Raw genomic sequence first — 15,582 nt, 5'->3', positions numbered from 1 at the left:
TCTTAGTCTTTAACTCTTAATTCTTTAACTAAAAGAATTAGTATATAATCTCATACTGAATGTTACATGTGACAGCTTCCTGTGCAAATGAAGTTTCTCTCAGATTTCTGCAGGCTTCCATTTAATTCATATATCCATTATTTATGTAATGCTCCACCAAGCATCTCTGCAGTTAGCACTCTTTCTGCTGTCATCTTAAATAGATTAGCTTCTGAGGTAGTAACTTATTCTGATATGTCATTATGAACCCTTTCTTTCTTCAACTACTCACAGAACTAGGTTAAAAATCCTACTGTGTCTTGGAGAAAAGAAATCACACATGGATAGAGTGGGAATTTTGACCTAGACATAAAAGGATCTGTTACCATCAGGTGTAGGGCTAGAGACCTTTGCTGGTAAAAGGCAAACTAATCAAGTTCCAGTTAATTAGTTTCTGATAAAGGAATAATGGTTTAGAACTGAAAAGCTTTCAGTGCAGGACTGAAATTTAATGGATCTTGTTCATTTCTCCTTTTCCCAAAAGGGGCAATAAGGGAGGTAAATTGTGAGGCTCAGCACAGAATCCAAGAGCCTCAGCACAACACCCTATCCAAGCACTTGCCCCTCCAACCTAAAGTGGCTTTTTCCATTCTGAAGAGAATAAGGAAGTGTTTCAGATTTGTTGAAGTGAAACAGCAAAGTACGTATCCATTGTACGGGTTAGGAAAAATGGAAATGCAAGTCAATGGACCTTGCATTTGGGATCAGTTTAGGATTGAGATCCATTTGCTGATGACGCATGTGTGGGAAAGGGTGGAAATTCCTAGCAATTTCTACCAGGAGAGCTTAAACTAAATTAAATTCTCTAGGCAGCCTAGAAGACTTAATCACAAAAATTAGGTTTGGTCCCCAGTGTTATGAAGCAGATGCAGCCAGACAAGGTAGGATCCAAGGCCCTAAAAAGGCTCCTGTAGCAGACATGTCAAGACACCATGGTATCCCAATTTTCCCCCAGGACCTTCCTGCTCACCAAAAAGTAAGTTGCTTTTGTTCTACTCAGTTATATCCTTCCTTCTGCTGTTTCCTCCCTGCTTATTAAATGACTGAGATCTTTCCAAGCTGAGTTATTTCCTCCTCCTCCTCCTTCACAATGACATTTCTAGCAACAGCAATGTGTCCAAAAAGGGGCTACCCACCTGTTTTAAGCTTTTAAGAATAAAAATCAAAAAATAATAGCAGAAGTTAACACTCCCCCTGCCCCCCTAAATCCTTCAAATTATTTCTCCACATCTTGCAGAAAAGCTGAAGTGAGGAAAATGGAGAGTGTTACCCAGCTGGCTGCTGACACCAAACCACATCAAAAATACAAAGAGCGATTTCCTTGAAATAAGGATTGCAAAGGCAAGTCCTGGGCTTATTCTTTTAAGAACACACACATCAATGTTTAAACATCAGAACTTTTTAAGTTACTTCAGTCTATTTCTAGTTATGTTCAGAAAATAGACTAAGTAAAAATTAAACCTTTTCATTCCGGTAAATACCTTCTGATACTACTTTCCCAACATTAGTCCCAATGCCATCTAACAATTTCAAGTTCATCTTAGGTCTTTCAATCCTCTGTACCTTTACTACAAAGAACAGAAAATTGACTGAAGCACTCAGTGCATGGTGTGAAACTGTTTCAGTGTTCTGTACGTAGGTTTTCTGTATGAAAACTTACAGAAGAGGCAGTCAAATGTCTCTGAGAGGTTATCCAAAACAACCAGTAAGGTGAAATTTCTAGGAAGCCAAAGTCAAACACTGGCAATAAGTATGTGCTACCCTAGGTAAATACAGAAAGCAGAAATATTTGTCCTGGTCATATTTTCCTTTTATAGGGGAGTGCACGGGTCATACTTACTAAAGCATGTCTGGATAGGCATTTTCTCCTCTACCTGAAAAGCCAAATCTTAAGGCAGAGAGGAAAGAAACAAAAAACTATGGAAGCAGAGGAGCAAGCAGAGGCAGGGGGAAAAATCAATTTCTGCAGTGTGCTGACTTCGGGATTTACCTGATGGGAAAGGACAGCTGAGTATCGGGTTCTGCTTCCCCTTTTCACAATCCTTTCATATTTTTGGCTACTTACTATAAAACAGTCCTGAAAATAGAGACCAAAACACAGAACTTCCCCAGGCCAGCTAAGAGAATAAAAGAAGTGAATAATAGGAGACACAGCTGAAATCCATGCCACCAAGTACACAATACATGAACTAAAGAGCCCACCCAATGCACCAGGCTTTTCAACAGATTTAGAGGCAGCTAAGCCTATTATCTGGATTTCAGTGTGGCTTATAACACTCCCCATCATATCTGTACACTCCTCAAACATTTTCATTTGTAGGTACGTAGCAAATACTTAGGGAAGACTTCAGTATTATGAGATGAAATCTTCCAGTTATGTTGCTAAAATGCATTTCAGTACTTTGACTCTAGTCCCAGTCAGATTTTTCTTCTTTTCTTGACTGTAGAAAACAGCTCCGTAAGGACAGATGCTGCTATTTTGCATCACACTGCTGGGAGAAAGCTGTCAACACAAATCTAACTTCAGAATCTTTATTGTAGTGGGGGAGTGAAGGAAGAAATGGAAGCCCAAAGATTTTTATGATCTTATCATCTATAGTATGGTTGCCTTTAGCTCACTGAATGACTCCTTCAACTCTTGATATCTTGATATTCCTGTTGTAACTTCTTTAACAGACTACATCAACAAATGGATGTTGCATTACCATGTACACACCATAGCAGCCACTGAAGTCACTGCAGAGCCTGATAACTTTGGCATTACTGGGAACAGAGGGATATTTCCCAGTTGTTTCTTATGCAGTTACATTCTTACACTACGAGCCAAAGCCCCCGTTACACATTTTCACCTCTGGTGCATCAGAGAGACTCTTCCACAGGGCTGAAAACCAAGTGAACAGAAAGGGCTCACTCAGTGCAGCCACAGCTCCTCCTGAGACTGGTTCTCTGTCACAAACAGAGGGCAACATCCCATGCATTATTTGGTGAAAGCTTCTAGTAATAGCTATACACTTTACTCCTCTTCCCACTCATCAAGGAATTAGATACATATTTTTAACCAGTTTTTCCACCAAGTCCCAAACCCACTGCGTGTGGCTACTGAATTAATCTTCTCCCCCACTGAATGGAATCCTCTGAACAAGAAGAGGATGGCAGCAGCCAGGGGAAGGTCTTGCATCACTGTTTCTCAGATGATCCCTGTGACAATTATATGCCTGTGAGGGAGATGAAAGGCCTTGCAGTGTAGCAGGAGTAATAGTAGAACAGCAGTTTCTAGGATGTGCTTCATTGTGATCATTGAAGAGTGCTTTTGGAAAGACAGAACTGTGCAATCAGCACTCTGGAGCATGATACAGAGCTTTTATAATCACTATTGTAACTGCTTCTTATATACAAACTGGTCTACCAGACTGAAAACCAAAACAATTTGCAGTGTATTGCTAATGTAGCAATAAAGTCAGCCCAAGTCTATCACATCAGTATACTTTTCTCAAACACTATCACAATGAGCCAGTTTTTATTTCAAAGTACCCTGAAAGTTAAACAGCATGAAAAAAAAGTGAATTCACACACTTCATCTCGTAACCAGGATAGGGCCAGTCAGATACAGAAGTGAAACATAGTACTGAAACATAGTACTACTACCAAGCTCAAACTCTGAATGGATAGCAGACTTCTGTTATTGTGTAGCAGGAAAAGATCTATATCTGCGAGGCAATTTTAATCTAACCTCTCACTCAGTGGATAGAGAATAGCTAGAATGAAGGCTAGGGTATAACTTTACAGGCTGAAAGTCCCTCCATGAGTAAAAGTAAAATTCTGCCACATGAAAAGTCTGGATTACATTGTAGAAGAACACTTATCCCTCTTGGCCTTAAGAGTTATTGGAGATCAGCCCAATTAGAGCAAATACAAGTTGATTCAATTAAGGATTGCATCCTGGGAAAGTCCTCAGCTCTTGCTTAACTTCAGCAGAATATATGGCAGATGTGATTATCTCCACATCTTGCAGTTTGTAGGCAAAAAAAAATATTACCCTCTTTGAGATTACAGCCGCCAACAGTTGTTTTAAAAGTTCTCACATATTACAATAATATTTATGATCTGGCCCAGTTTGGTCATGCTGGAAAAAACAAAAAACCAGCCTGAATTTGTAACAACGCTCTCTATGCCAATTATTGAGAACTTTTACAACTTTAATCTCATAACCTCTAGTCCTTAAATTTTTAGTGGAAGCAAAACATAGCTAAGCCAGATGCTAGTTTACTTCTAAATATATAATTTACAAATAACATGACACATATAAGATATATAACTTGCAGAAATGAATGTATCCCTCAAATTATGCAGAGGGAGACTGAAGTATCGGGCTTTACCAAAAATGAGGCAGCATTACACAGTGCAGAACAGGAAAAGTTTCCCCTACATGCTCTTAGCAATTCTCAGTTAGAATAATTTCTCTGTTTCAATAATCTAAATATTTACCATCTGTTCTTAAAACTGCTTTCTGCTGAATTATCAGATTGTAAATTTGCTCTTGTAAATTTATTAACTATTCTCCAGTACTTCTGAAATACTTTTCTATATCTCTCCTACTTTTTCTGGTTACACATTCCATTTCTTAATACCTCTAACAGCCCCTTTCACAATACTCTCTCAGAAAGATTAATAGCACAGTACAAACACTGAAGTAAAAACAAGATCGTACAAGACAAAGGGAACAGAGAAATAAATTCACTAATAACTAAATTCACTCTCTTTAACTTGCTTCAACTTGCTTTTCTTTTCTGACAAGTTTTCAACCAACACCCAACTCATCTCTTCCCACTCCAATTCTTTATCATTTAATTTTCTGCATGAGTTAAAGTATTTTAGCTCAGATACCATGTCCCACTCTTAGCTGCAGTCTGCTCTCGACCTGAAGGAGAAAAGATGACAAACACAAGCCACAAGAAGCACTAACCTGGTGACCTTGTCCGGCCGACACATAGTTCTTCTGCAGACAGTTTCAGCGAATGATTGTTTCCTTTCTGACGACAAAGCCATTAACAACTTATGACCCCTCTCAGGCATGGCAGGAACATCCCTGCACCTCTCCCGCGTTTGGGTACTCCCAGGTTGAAAGCCACAGCTGCAGCTGCCGTCTGCTCAGCACACAAAAGGAGAAGAAAGGCTGCCCCAGCTGCCTGTGCATCTGCAGTGCACTGTGGCCAAAAGTGACGCCAGGCAATGACTTGTTTCCTTTGTTACTTCCTGTTCCCCCCCTGGCTGCGGGCAGCGCTATCTGTCAGATCTCCCAGCTTCCCAGACAGGTTATAAATCAATTCCCGCACAGCTCCAGTGCTAGAAAGCAGAGGGGATTTTTCAGTGCTCACTTTCTTCCTACTCACCTTTCAATCAACCACTTTCCTATGGGAGAGAAAAAGAAAGTCGTCCTTTTTTCTCCCAGTGTACTCGAGCTCCCGCACTGGCAGAGACGCGGCTCAGAAATGCTGCCCGTGCTCCTGAAGAGCCCGTGCCTCAGGTACTTGCACTGCACCACAGAACTCGAAGTATTTAACCTGTTTTACCCCCCACAGCTGGAGCTTCTCCTTCCCTCGTCAACCCAAGACAATCAAAACAGCCATCCTGAAAAATTCTGCAGCATAGATATACTTTAGAACAAGTCTGGCCGGTATGGTTGATGGTACACAAACTACAAAAGACAATAAAATTCAAATTCAAGAGGTTGACAGTGCACAATTGCTCACAAGTATCGCCAACTGATAATGAATAAATGTAATTGTTTTACAATTACTTTCATCTGGAGTTCTTAAAAGGATTCACGTGTTTCACTGACTTGTCTAGATTTAAACAACATTCCAGGCTCAAAAGTTTGAGCAAGACAAAATCAACGAGCAAGTTTCCAAATGATGGACCAAACACCTATAAGTATGTCAAGAAAAGCTTACTTCACATATTTTGGAGGAAATAGACATGAATCTGTGTCCCAAAATAGAAGGAAGAAGTCTCCATACAACATCTCTTTTTGTAAATGACCCAACAGTCAAAGCACAAAAGAAAGAAAAGAAAGTAACATTTCAGAAACTACTCACGGCTGTACGGGCTAGAGAAAACAGCTCTCCCACCATAGGACACCCATTTGCACTCCTTCCATTGCCAGGCTCTATAGGAAGGGAAACTGAACCATAAATACCAGACACCTGTTGCCAGCCAAAAGGATCTGCATATCAGAACAAAAGATCCCAGTGCTCTGCAATAAGGATCAATACCCAGTTGTCTCAGTGGCTTGACAGATTTTTCACACAAAGTAATTACAGAGGACTAAGCTCAGTGCTTTGTGAATTAATTCACTTTTTTATTTGCTACAGTATCAGTTACCCATTTAAGGCCCACTGCTCTAAATCTGTCTTTCCTCCCTGAGTTCTCTTTTATCTAAGCATACTCTTCAAGTCTGCATTAGCATCTCTGCAAGTTGTTTCTGCAACTCAATAAAAAAATAGATTTAGAATGACAGCACTTGAGTATATGCAATACTGGAAAAAATACTTCAGTTCCTCTTTCCCTTTTCTGATGTGACACACCTAACTCCTGGTTTTCCCCTCCAAAGTCCACAACTTCTACTACCACACTCTTTGGCTTCACATTCTCATTAAACCATGCCTCTTCATCCAACACATGTTCCTGAGGTATTGCTTTTCCCCTCTCACCTTTCTCACGCTGTGCTCTCTCTTTCTTCATTTTAGTACTCAGAAATGCACATAATTTTTCATTTCAAGTTCCAAGATCCCATTTTGACTTCTCTGGTGATTTCCAACACTATCAAGATGGTCCCAGAGTCAGAACAGAAGACACTTCACACACACACACAAGCAGGTGTTCCACCAAGGAACAACCAAAGTTTAGATGTTTCACTGTTCTGGGAGACTGCAAATTCAGTTTAGCTTTCTAGACCCTTCACCAGAAGGATTGTATTTGAAAATTGCAAATAAGGAATCTGCAAAGACATGAAAACTTTATGGATTTGATTGACATGTCTGCCAGGGAAGTGAAAGAGAATTAAATAGAACCTCCTTCACAAAGCAAAATTCTATTATGCATAAACCTTTGGTATAAGGTTTTCAGATTAATCTTCATTTGTCCCCATGAAGTCAGCGGTGAGAAGCAGCCTTGCACCAAGCTAACCTAGAAAGAATTTCACTCCAAAAGAGATACTCTATTTATTTATAACGTATTACTCAGCCTTAAAATGAAGAACCAAAGCATCTGAAACCAACACTTGGATTTCATTCCAGCAGGGCTGCTGCCTGAGGAAGTCAGCCAGTCTTCCCTGCCGTTGTCAGGAACAGTTCTTGCTGGCAGTCCAAACCAATCCTACTAATCATTAGTTAATGGGATGTGAGGGCACAAACACACCTGGCAGAACACTGTCCTTGCTGGTATAAATTCACTTGTCTCACCGCAGGGCTGAGCTATATCTGCAGTGGGAGCACTTCCTCTTGCTGCCAAATTTACAGGAAACTGCAAGAATGGACTGCAAATAAAAGCAGCACAAGAAGAGCACAGCAACAGGCAAGGCAGAAAAATCAATAAAGCACTAAAAAATTTAAAATATCATGAAAAACACTTTCTGTCAGCTCCAGGAAGTCAGCTCAGCAGTTAAGTTCTACACAGAATAATGTAAGGTTTCATACATTATATATTTCCATGGAAGTCCACAGTATAATAAAGCATTAAGAAAGGGATGAACAAAATGTGTCCTAAATTTGAGTCAGGAGTAGATTATTAGAAATTTTAGTATTTTATTAATTCTACCAAACCAATTTAGTCTCAAGCTTCTAGATGGCAGTGGAAACACAGCCATTATATTGGGAGATAATGTATTTGTCAGCTGCATGCTTCACAACTGCACATTGTAAAACAGTAAGTGTAAATTACTTGCCTGAATCCTTCATCAATTAAGTAAGGCAAACTTGTGAAAATACATATAACCATCCATTAGAATTACTTCTGCTGGGTGAATTGCATTGTTATCTTTACAAAAAAAATAAAAAGATAAATCAGCAACAAGGAAATGAGGCCACAACTTCCAAAAATCCTCCTTCACTGTCAAAAGAACTCCTATACTTTAAATTTCAACCATCATCCCTTCCTTCAGCTTACTTCAGAAGACCTGAAGCCCTGACAACATTTTTACTTATTTGTTACCTATACTTAAAATATGCAGCTGAAGCCCTGATAATATATATACAATCAAAACCCAAAAAACACTTAAAGTCAGAAAGTTTCCAAGTTTCTACTTATACGCTAGTGGCTCTTAGGTTCTGAACATCTATAGACATATTGTTGGCTTGGAACTTCAAAAAATACCAGCCAGTACTGGTCTGCAACAAATAAGCCATATCTCAGAGAATGAGCATTTCAATTTTAAAACAAAGTTGTAACTTTTCATGATTGTCTCATCAAACAGTTTGGCATACATCCTAGAAGATGATGGCATGATTCTGATTTTGGGATACAGTTAATGTCATATATTGCTCAAATGTCTGTAAATCAAAGTACAGCTACAAAGTACAGACAGCTTATGCATAGCTTCTAAAAAAGTAAATTAGATTGAGCAGCTGGAAAAGAAACATCTGCATACTCTCAATATAAGAACTTAGATTCACTTATATCAGCCAGCCATGAAAAATAATGCAAGACTTTATATTAATGTATTGTAGGGCTCCTCACTCCCAAAAAAACAATGGGGGGCTGGAGTGTGTCGAGAGAAGGGCAATGGGGCTGAGGAAGGGTCTGGAGCACCAGTCCTGTGAGGAACAGCCGGAGGTGTTTAGCCTGGAGAAAAGGAGGCTCAGGGAGACCTCCTCACTGCCTCCAATTCCCTTTCAGGAGGTTGTAGCCAGGTGAGGATCAGTCTCTTCTCCCAGTTACCAAGGAACAGGATGGGAGGAAACAGCCCCAGCTTGTGCCTGGGGAGATTTAGGTTGAATATTTGGAAATAAATTCTTCACAGAAAGGGTTGTCAAGCATTGGAATGGGTTGCCCAGAGAAGTGGTGGAGTCATCATTCCTACATGGATGTGGCACTTGGGGACATGGTTAAGGGGTGAGCAGGTATTGGTGCTAGGTTGAAATGCAATGATCTCTGAGGTCTTCTCCACCCTAAATGGTTCTATGAATTAAGACCAGTACAGCTGTTTCAGCATAATTTTCGATGTTGGCAATTTTGTTATGTGTAGCTTTTCAAGTTTAACAGATTTCTACTAAATCAAAAGGCCCCTCAAAACCCCAGGGAGTTAACTGGGTCAAGTCTGTGCCAGTCAGATCACACCAGTAACATTTGGTACAAACAACAATTAAAGTAGAAGGCAAGTCCTGAAGATAATTTGCTGCCTTTTGATTCTTTTTTATATAAATTCAGATACATTACCCACACTCCATTTCCATTTACTATTGAAAATAAATGAACCTTCTTTGCTCCTTTTAACTGTTATTTATATACAAGGTCCTCATACAAAAGACTGTAAATGCCACTAGGGCTGTGATTAACTGCTCTCATCACTGCTTGTAGAACAATTTAAAATAGAACATAGGTTAAAAAATTATGTAACTAGCAGAAGTACAAACATGATTGCCAAGATCCTATTCCTGAAGACAGCTGCAAAGGGAGTTTCCCCAAATACACATAGATACTGAAAGTGGGAGTTTCCACAAAAGATTTATTTCCTTGGCAGAAATTTTCAGTTCCAACAATTTTACTGCTAGGCTGGTTTGTGATTAACTGCACACAATTCCATCACTAAGGTATTCAAAACTGATATATTAGGAAGCACTGTTGGACACTAAAATAATTTCTGCTTCAATGTCAAAACAATTTAAAACATTTTAGCTGATGGACCATTGAACTTCAGTAAAAGCAGCACCTAATTAAAGGCTTTTAGAAGTGTATTGGAAGGGGTCAAATATTTATTAGTGATTTTAAAGCATATCTGACAGGTACATTTAACCAGCAGGTATCTTGCCATATGACATTGTCTGTTCCTAGGAAATACTTTTTCTGCTCTTAGAATTTTACATAGGTTGATTTGAAGTACATCAAGTGTCCAAAGAAAAAAAAAAAGACATTTAATTTTTTCTGATACTAAGGCATTCTGGCAAGATATACAAGATCGATGGGTTTATTGTATACTGTGCTTGTACAAGACTAATGTAACTGAGATTGAACACTACTATAGCTAAAGAGAGTATTTTTTCTAAAGGAATATGCAAATCAATAATAAAATTACTGAATATAAGCAATTTTAAAACAGTCCTGCAGTTGGATATTAAAACCAACAAAACCACATAAAGCTTATAATATCCTTTTGAGTGCCTATCAACAAAAAATGTAGTGAGTCAATTCATAAATCCACTGACCCCAATAACAAGCTACTCATTGAATCAGAAACAAATGCAGTAAGCCCTGGTTTAGAGGCAGCATTTGGTCATGTCATTTGTGAGTCCTTCAAGCCTGTGTTTCCCTCTCCTGGTGGCTGCAGGAACCATATGGTTAAGCAAATATACCTCTTCAAGCAAAAGGCTGTAGCCAGCACCAAAGAGGAAGCTCTACTTCTGCTAGACCCTGAAAAAACAAAACAAAACAAAGCTTTTCTATTTTTGTTTTGCTTGTATAGAGATACACTGCAAAGACTCACTCTGTACTATATTGCAGTACAACACAGTAGGTGGTGCCAGGTTTTAAATAATAATGCAGTGAAGCATCTCAGAGTTTGCTGTTCTCAGACTTGGAAACTCTGACTATGAACCAGAATATCCAAATAAGCTAATAACCATGCAAGTGTGTATTACAGAATTAGAAGGCCCAACTGGGTTGTATTACTAATGGACTGTTCCCACCTCCAGCAGCTTTGAAGCTCCTTGTGCCCAAAGCCTCATGCAGGTAAGTAGGTGCACCAGAAACATGGATTCCTTGTTCCAGTTACTGTTCCTTTTTAAATCACCATATTAACTCTCCAAAGGATGTGGTAAAGCATAAGTATTTTACCACTCCCACCACACAAAACACTGGATCAAAAGACTGAAACAGGTAAGGGCATGGTTGACAATAACCAGAATTTAAGGCTACCGTGTATTTTGTCACTTAGGTAAATATTACCTTTGGGCTTAGGTGGGTTTTTGCTTTGTTTTGTTTTTCTTAGCAAGCACCAGAAAGAAGGAACTCTGTAAGCTCATGCTTACTTTCTACAAAAGATGAATTAAATTATAAACACCACATCATGTGTAGTTAGGATTTCAAGTGAAGATTTTAAAATTAAAACAAATGTACACTGCAAAACTGCTCCAGAAAGACAGCAGTACAGAAACTGTTTTAACCTGGAGGACATGAGAGGGAACGGTCAATTCATATCACATAAAATAACCATAAAATGTATAATCTCATCCAATTGGCTTCTTTTACAAGATAAATGATAATAGAAAAGGCCATTGTCCAAATTATTTATGGAAATCACTGCTTCCTTCAGAAGGATGACTAAAAAGAAAGAAATTCACTCCCCCTAAATCTTGTTTAAATGAACTCCAACAGCAAGGATTAGCCTGACATTGACTCAAGTCTCCAGAGCCATAGACTGCATTCAAAAGTGAGCTCACACAGGGCTATTTTCAAGCACAGAAGACATTAATATGCAGTATTTCATAAGACATGAACAAAAAACAGTCATATTTTACACCACAAACCAGTTTGCCTAATCAAACGTGTTACTGCCATGGTGCCAGAAGTTTGCAGCAAGGCTTCCAAATAGGTACAAACCCCCGGCATAATATAATGAAAATAACAAACTCCTGACAGTAAGATAGAACAAAGGCATGGATCCAAAACCCAAATTCTAGATTCTTATTTCCATTTGACCTTGATGGCGTGTAGCTCTTCTCAAATCAGCTCCTTTCCCGACCTGTCCTGTATGCCAAGGCACAAGCCTTATAAAGGTGTTTGTAAGAGTATAACTTCTTCATTCTGGAGAAAGGACCTCAGAACACTACATATAATGGGAATGGATGCAATGGTACAGCACATGTGAATCACAACCTTTCCTAGATTGGTAATCATTAATATTTCAGAGAAGGAAAACTAAGGGGAAAAAAAAAAAAAAAAAGCACTGTAACACATCTCACTTAGTGCACAGTGAGATCAGATTCCAAGACATCAGTCTCTGGCACTTTAAAATTACTCCAATAAGCCCCTGAGGTGCAAATTCTTAGGCTAGAAGAATATTCTATACCTGTGCCAAGTTCTTACACTCATCTGCAAGCTCTCATCAGATCTGACTCCATACAGCTATTCCTATTGTCCCATTAAGTGAGCTAAAAAAGGAATTTGTAAACAGGAGCACTCATTTTAAAAGATACTCCCACTTCCTTCCCATCAAAACTTTTAAAATTATTACAGACAAAATTTTAATCTAGCAGGAACCTGGACTATTTTACATCCACTCTACAGTCTAATTAGAATATTCCCTCTACTTGTTTAATTTGAAGATGCTTCAAGGCGTCACACTAACCTATCCTATCATAGAGAACTTGCTTATTTTCAAATCCTTTCTCAAACATCTTATAGCACTTCCTATTGCTTCCACTCTCATGGTCACAAAGATGGTCCAAAGGTCATTTGTCTGATCCCTGGCTTCACTGACTTTTCACCACTGAAACGACCTTTTCTTTATTACAGACTGAAAAGAAACATGCACACACACACATAGAGAAATACATGTATCTACAGTTCTTAAAGAAATGGTGTATGTTATGAATGTCAGCAGTTCTATTCTTGGCAGGATGAACTACAAAGAATACATTGCCTTTGTGCACATTCTTTTTACCATTTCCTTGAAAAGCTCTTTCAAAGCAGTGCAGTGAGACTCTTTACAGAGATGACCTGGTTATGACAGAAGGGCTCCTTCACAGCCTCTAAAATCTTACATTTATGCACTGCCTGGAACTAACAGTCATTATGTCCAAGGAGTCTGCACAGCACTCTTTCATTTCCAGGTTTTTGTTCTACACAGAATTTATATGGAGCATATAACATTTCCAGCAAAAGCTTTTGCAAGATTTACAGAATCTCTTCCTGCTATACACATCCTAGATATTTTTAAGGCATTCTAAATACAAACCACTTCTTGTACACAATGAAGAATTGAAGCTGGATTTCACTTGCACAAAGGAAGTTCAGAAATTTAGGTCAATAGGATTGGTCCCATTTCAACATAAGTAATCAAACCTGACATCTTTGTATAGTAAACATTTCATCTAGACCCAAGCCAAACAACATCACAGATGCATTGATTCAGCTGTGGGTGTTACTGTTATCACAAAATAAAAGATCTAAAAAGCTGAACTTTACAGGAAGAAAATACTCTTTCTGCACATTTAAAAAATATTTGATGCTATTTGTGGTATTTTGTTTAGTATATAAAATCATAGGGACTGATCCACTTAGCATCTTCTAAAGAACTGCACATAACTCTATCAAAGTGTAGCTGCACTTTGTTAATTGTTTATCTCTACAGCCATAAAATGAACTCTCAGCTTTGGAGGTGTACCAAAAGCATTAAAAGAGCATTACACTCTGTCCAAAAAGCCCCCTCTTCTTCCAGAAATTGTGACAATCTTTCATGCATTCAAGTCACTTATTTTTACATAGTAAGACACTGTATCGGTTTCCAAGATACAGCAGAGCTAATTTCCAATTCCTGTCAGCTACATCTCCAACAGATCAAAACCTAACAAGCCCAACACTTCAAACAACAGTTATCCCATTATATACTTGAAAAAAATTTGTCTACAGAATTTTATGAAAAATTTCTAAATTTGTCATCATCTCAGATTAGGAAAGATTGATATAATCACAAAATCACTGTGGGTCAGAGCCATTGCTCCAGTGCCACTTCCTCCCCTGTGCAGTCTACCCGAGAACCAGCAGCTGGCACAGTACAATCAAGTGCAAAGACTGCACTAGTTATAGTTTAACTGGATGAGAAAAAATAATCCTTTAGTCAGCAAGGACAAGAGAATTGTTGAAGAGGAGTTCTTACCTGTTGTATACCTTGGAATTTTAAAGCTCACTTTTTTTGCTCCTTTGGATTGCTGTATTGTTTTTCTTTATTATTTTTCATTCCACTTGGCTGGAGATGAAATTGCTCAGAAATCACAAGGAATCTATTCCCCAAGACTCACCATTCATTTGGCATTTTGGCTGTCCTACAGAACACTATCATCAACCCTTTTCATTCCAATACAGGCTCCCTCTTTTTCCAGACCATTTTGCTGAAATGTGCAACATAAACCCATCAGACCATAGGTCACTAGGGTTAAACAGTGAATAGTGATACAGTTTCTCTTCTTAATACAGGATTATTAGGAACACATCAGGTTTATACCAGCTTTTTATGTGACCTAACACCTGAGTATCAGGCCAAGTTCATATGTGGTCTTAGCCTTCGAGTTGCTCAAAACCCTAAAATTCCAACAATAAGAAACTAAGAGAAAGGAACTCTGCCCAATGCCATAGTAGCTGTAGAGCTACTAAGGACTGTGGGGGGAGACAGCTTTCTCACAGCTTTATTTTCTGTTAGAATGACACTTCAAACTCCTGATTGATGTGTCAGGTGTGTTTCTTTCACATGCCTTCTCAATTAGCATAGATCAGCAAGCACATTTAGAGCAAAATTGTGGTAAGGCCATGCACTTTATCTCCTAAAGGCTACAAAAATTATAGAGCATGAACAGCATGTGGCAGGCAAATTACTCAGTATGTTGACTAGAAAGACAGAAATGGTGCAGGCACAGAAACAAGGATTAATTAGATGCATCTAATTAATATGTTTCCTGCTAGCTAAAGTGGCAGAGAACACTCCAGAAAAGAAGGGAAATGTGTAAATTTGCCAAACTAAGTAAGAGCTTCAATCAAAAAGACTTGTTTGCTAGATTTCACAGCAAAGACACTGCTGCAAATCCTTACTGCTTGTCCTCTCAATAAGCAAAGCTTGTCAATCGTTATTGACACATCCCTTGGAACAAGACCTCCAACTCAGAAGAGGAGACCCACCTCCCAGTTCAATTGCTCAGCAGAGAGCTTCCTACTACCAAGTAATTTTTAAATACCATGACACTGTTGTAGCCCATTAGAACAGCAATTAGTACATCTTTAGTAATTAACAGATTTGTCACTAAGCCCTCGCCACCTGCCAACCCAATTCTGCTGGGGAGCCAAATCCATGAGTGCAAGTGCACAGGTGGCATCAGCAGCACTGTGACACCTTTCTCTCCCACTACCACATCCTTCTACTCCTGGCAGTCCTCTCATTCCTCCAGGACCAGTGAACAAAGCAGAGGAGCCACCAGCCAGCAGGGAGGAGGACAAGCACAACTGCTGTCCACTGAAGGAATGGGGATGCCATGCAGCCATGGAGAAACAGCCTGGCAGCAGAGGCACAGCAGGCACTGTGCCAACATGACAGACAGCTTCCAGACTTAATCACTTTGGGAT

General features: G+C 39.1%; 1 protein-coding gene across 7 annotated transcripts in view; it reads right to left on the bottom strand.

Annotated features, from left to right (window-relative positions):
* The window catches only part of SH3BP2 (SH3 domain binding protein 2), a 36,621-nt gene that overhangs the window by 12,042 nt on the left and 8,997 nt on the right, over positions 1 to 15,582 (bottom strand). Inside the window, exon 1 of one of the 7 annotated variants that reach the window (XM_072927942.1) lies at positions 5,003 to 5,376. The exons of 5 other annotated variants lie outside the window; for them this stretch is intronic. In XM_072927942.1, coding sequence (XP_072784043.1) covers positions 5,003 to 5,112 — 110 coding nt within the window. In that variant the 5' untranslated portion in view covers positions 5,113 to 5,376. Of the gene's footprint in view, positions 1 to 5,002; positions 5,377 to 15,582 lie in introns of those variants that run through there. One more of the 7 variants, XM_030270615.4, reaches the window with a different exon arrangement.

Source organism: Taeniopygia guttata, chromosome 4, assembly GCF_048771995.1.
Source record: "Taeniopygia guttata chromosome 4, bTaeGut7.mat, whole genome shotgun sequence".
In the NCBI taxonomy this organism is placed as follows: domain Eukaryota; kingdom Metazoa; phylum Chordata; class Aves; order Passeriformes; family Estrildidae; genus Taeniopygia; species Taeniopygia guttata.
Note: the sequence above shows the minus strand (reverse complement) of the source record. Positions and strands in the feature narration are given on the sequence as shown.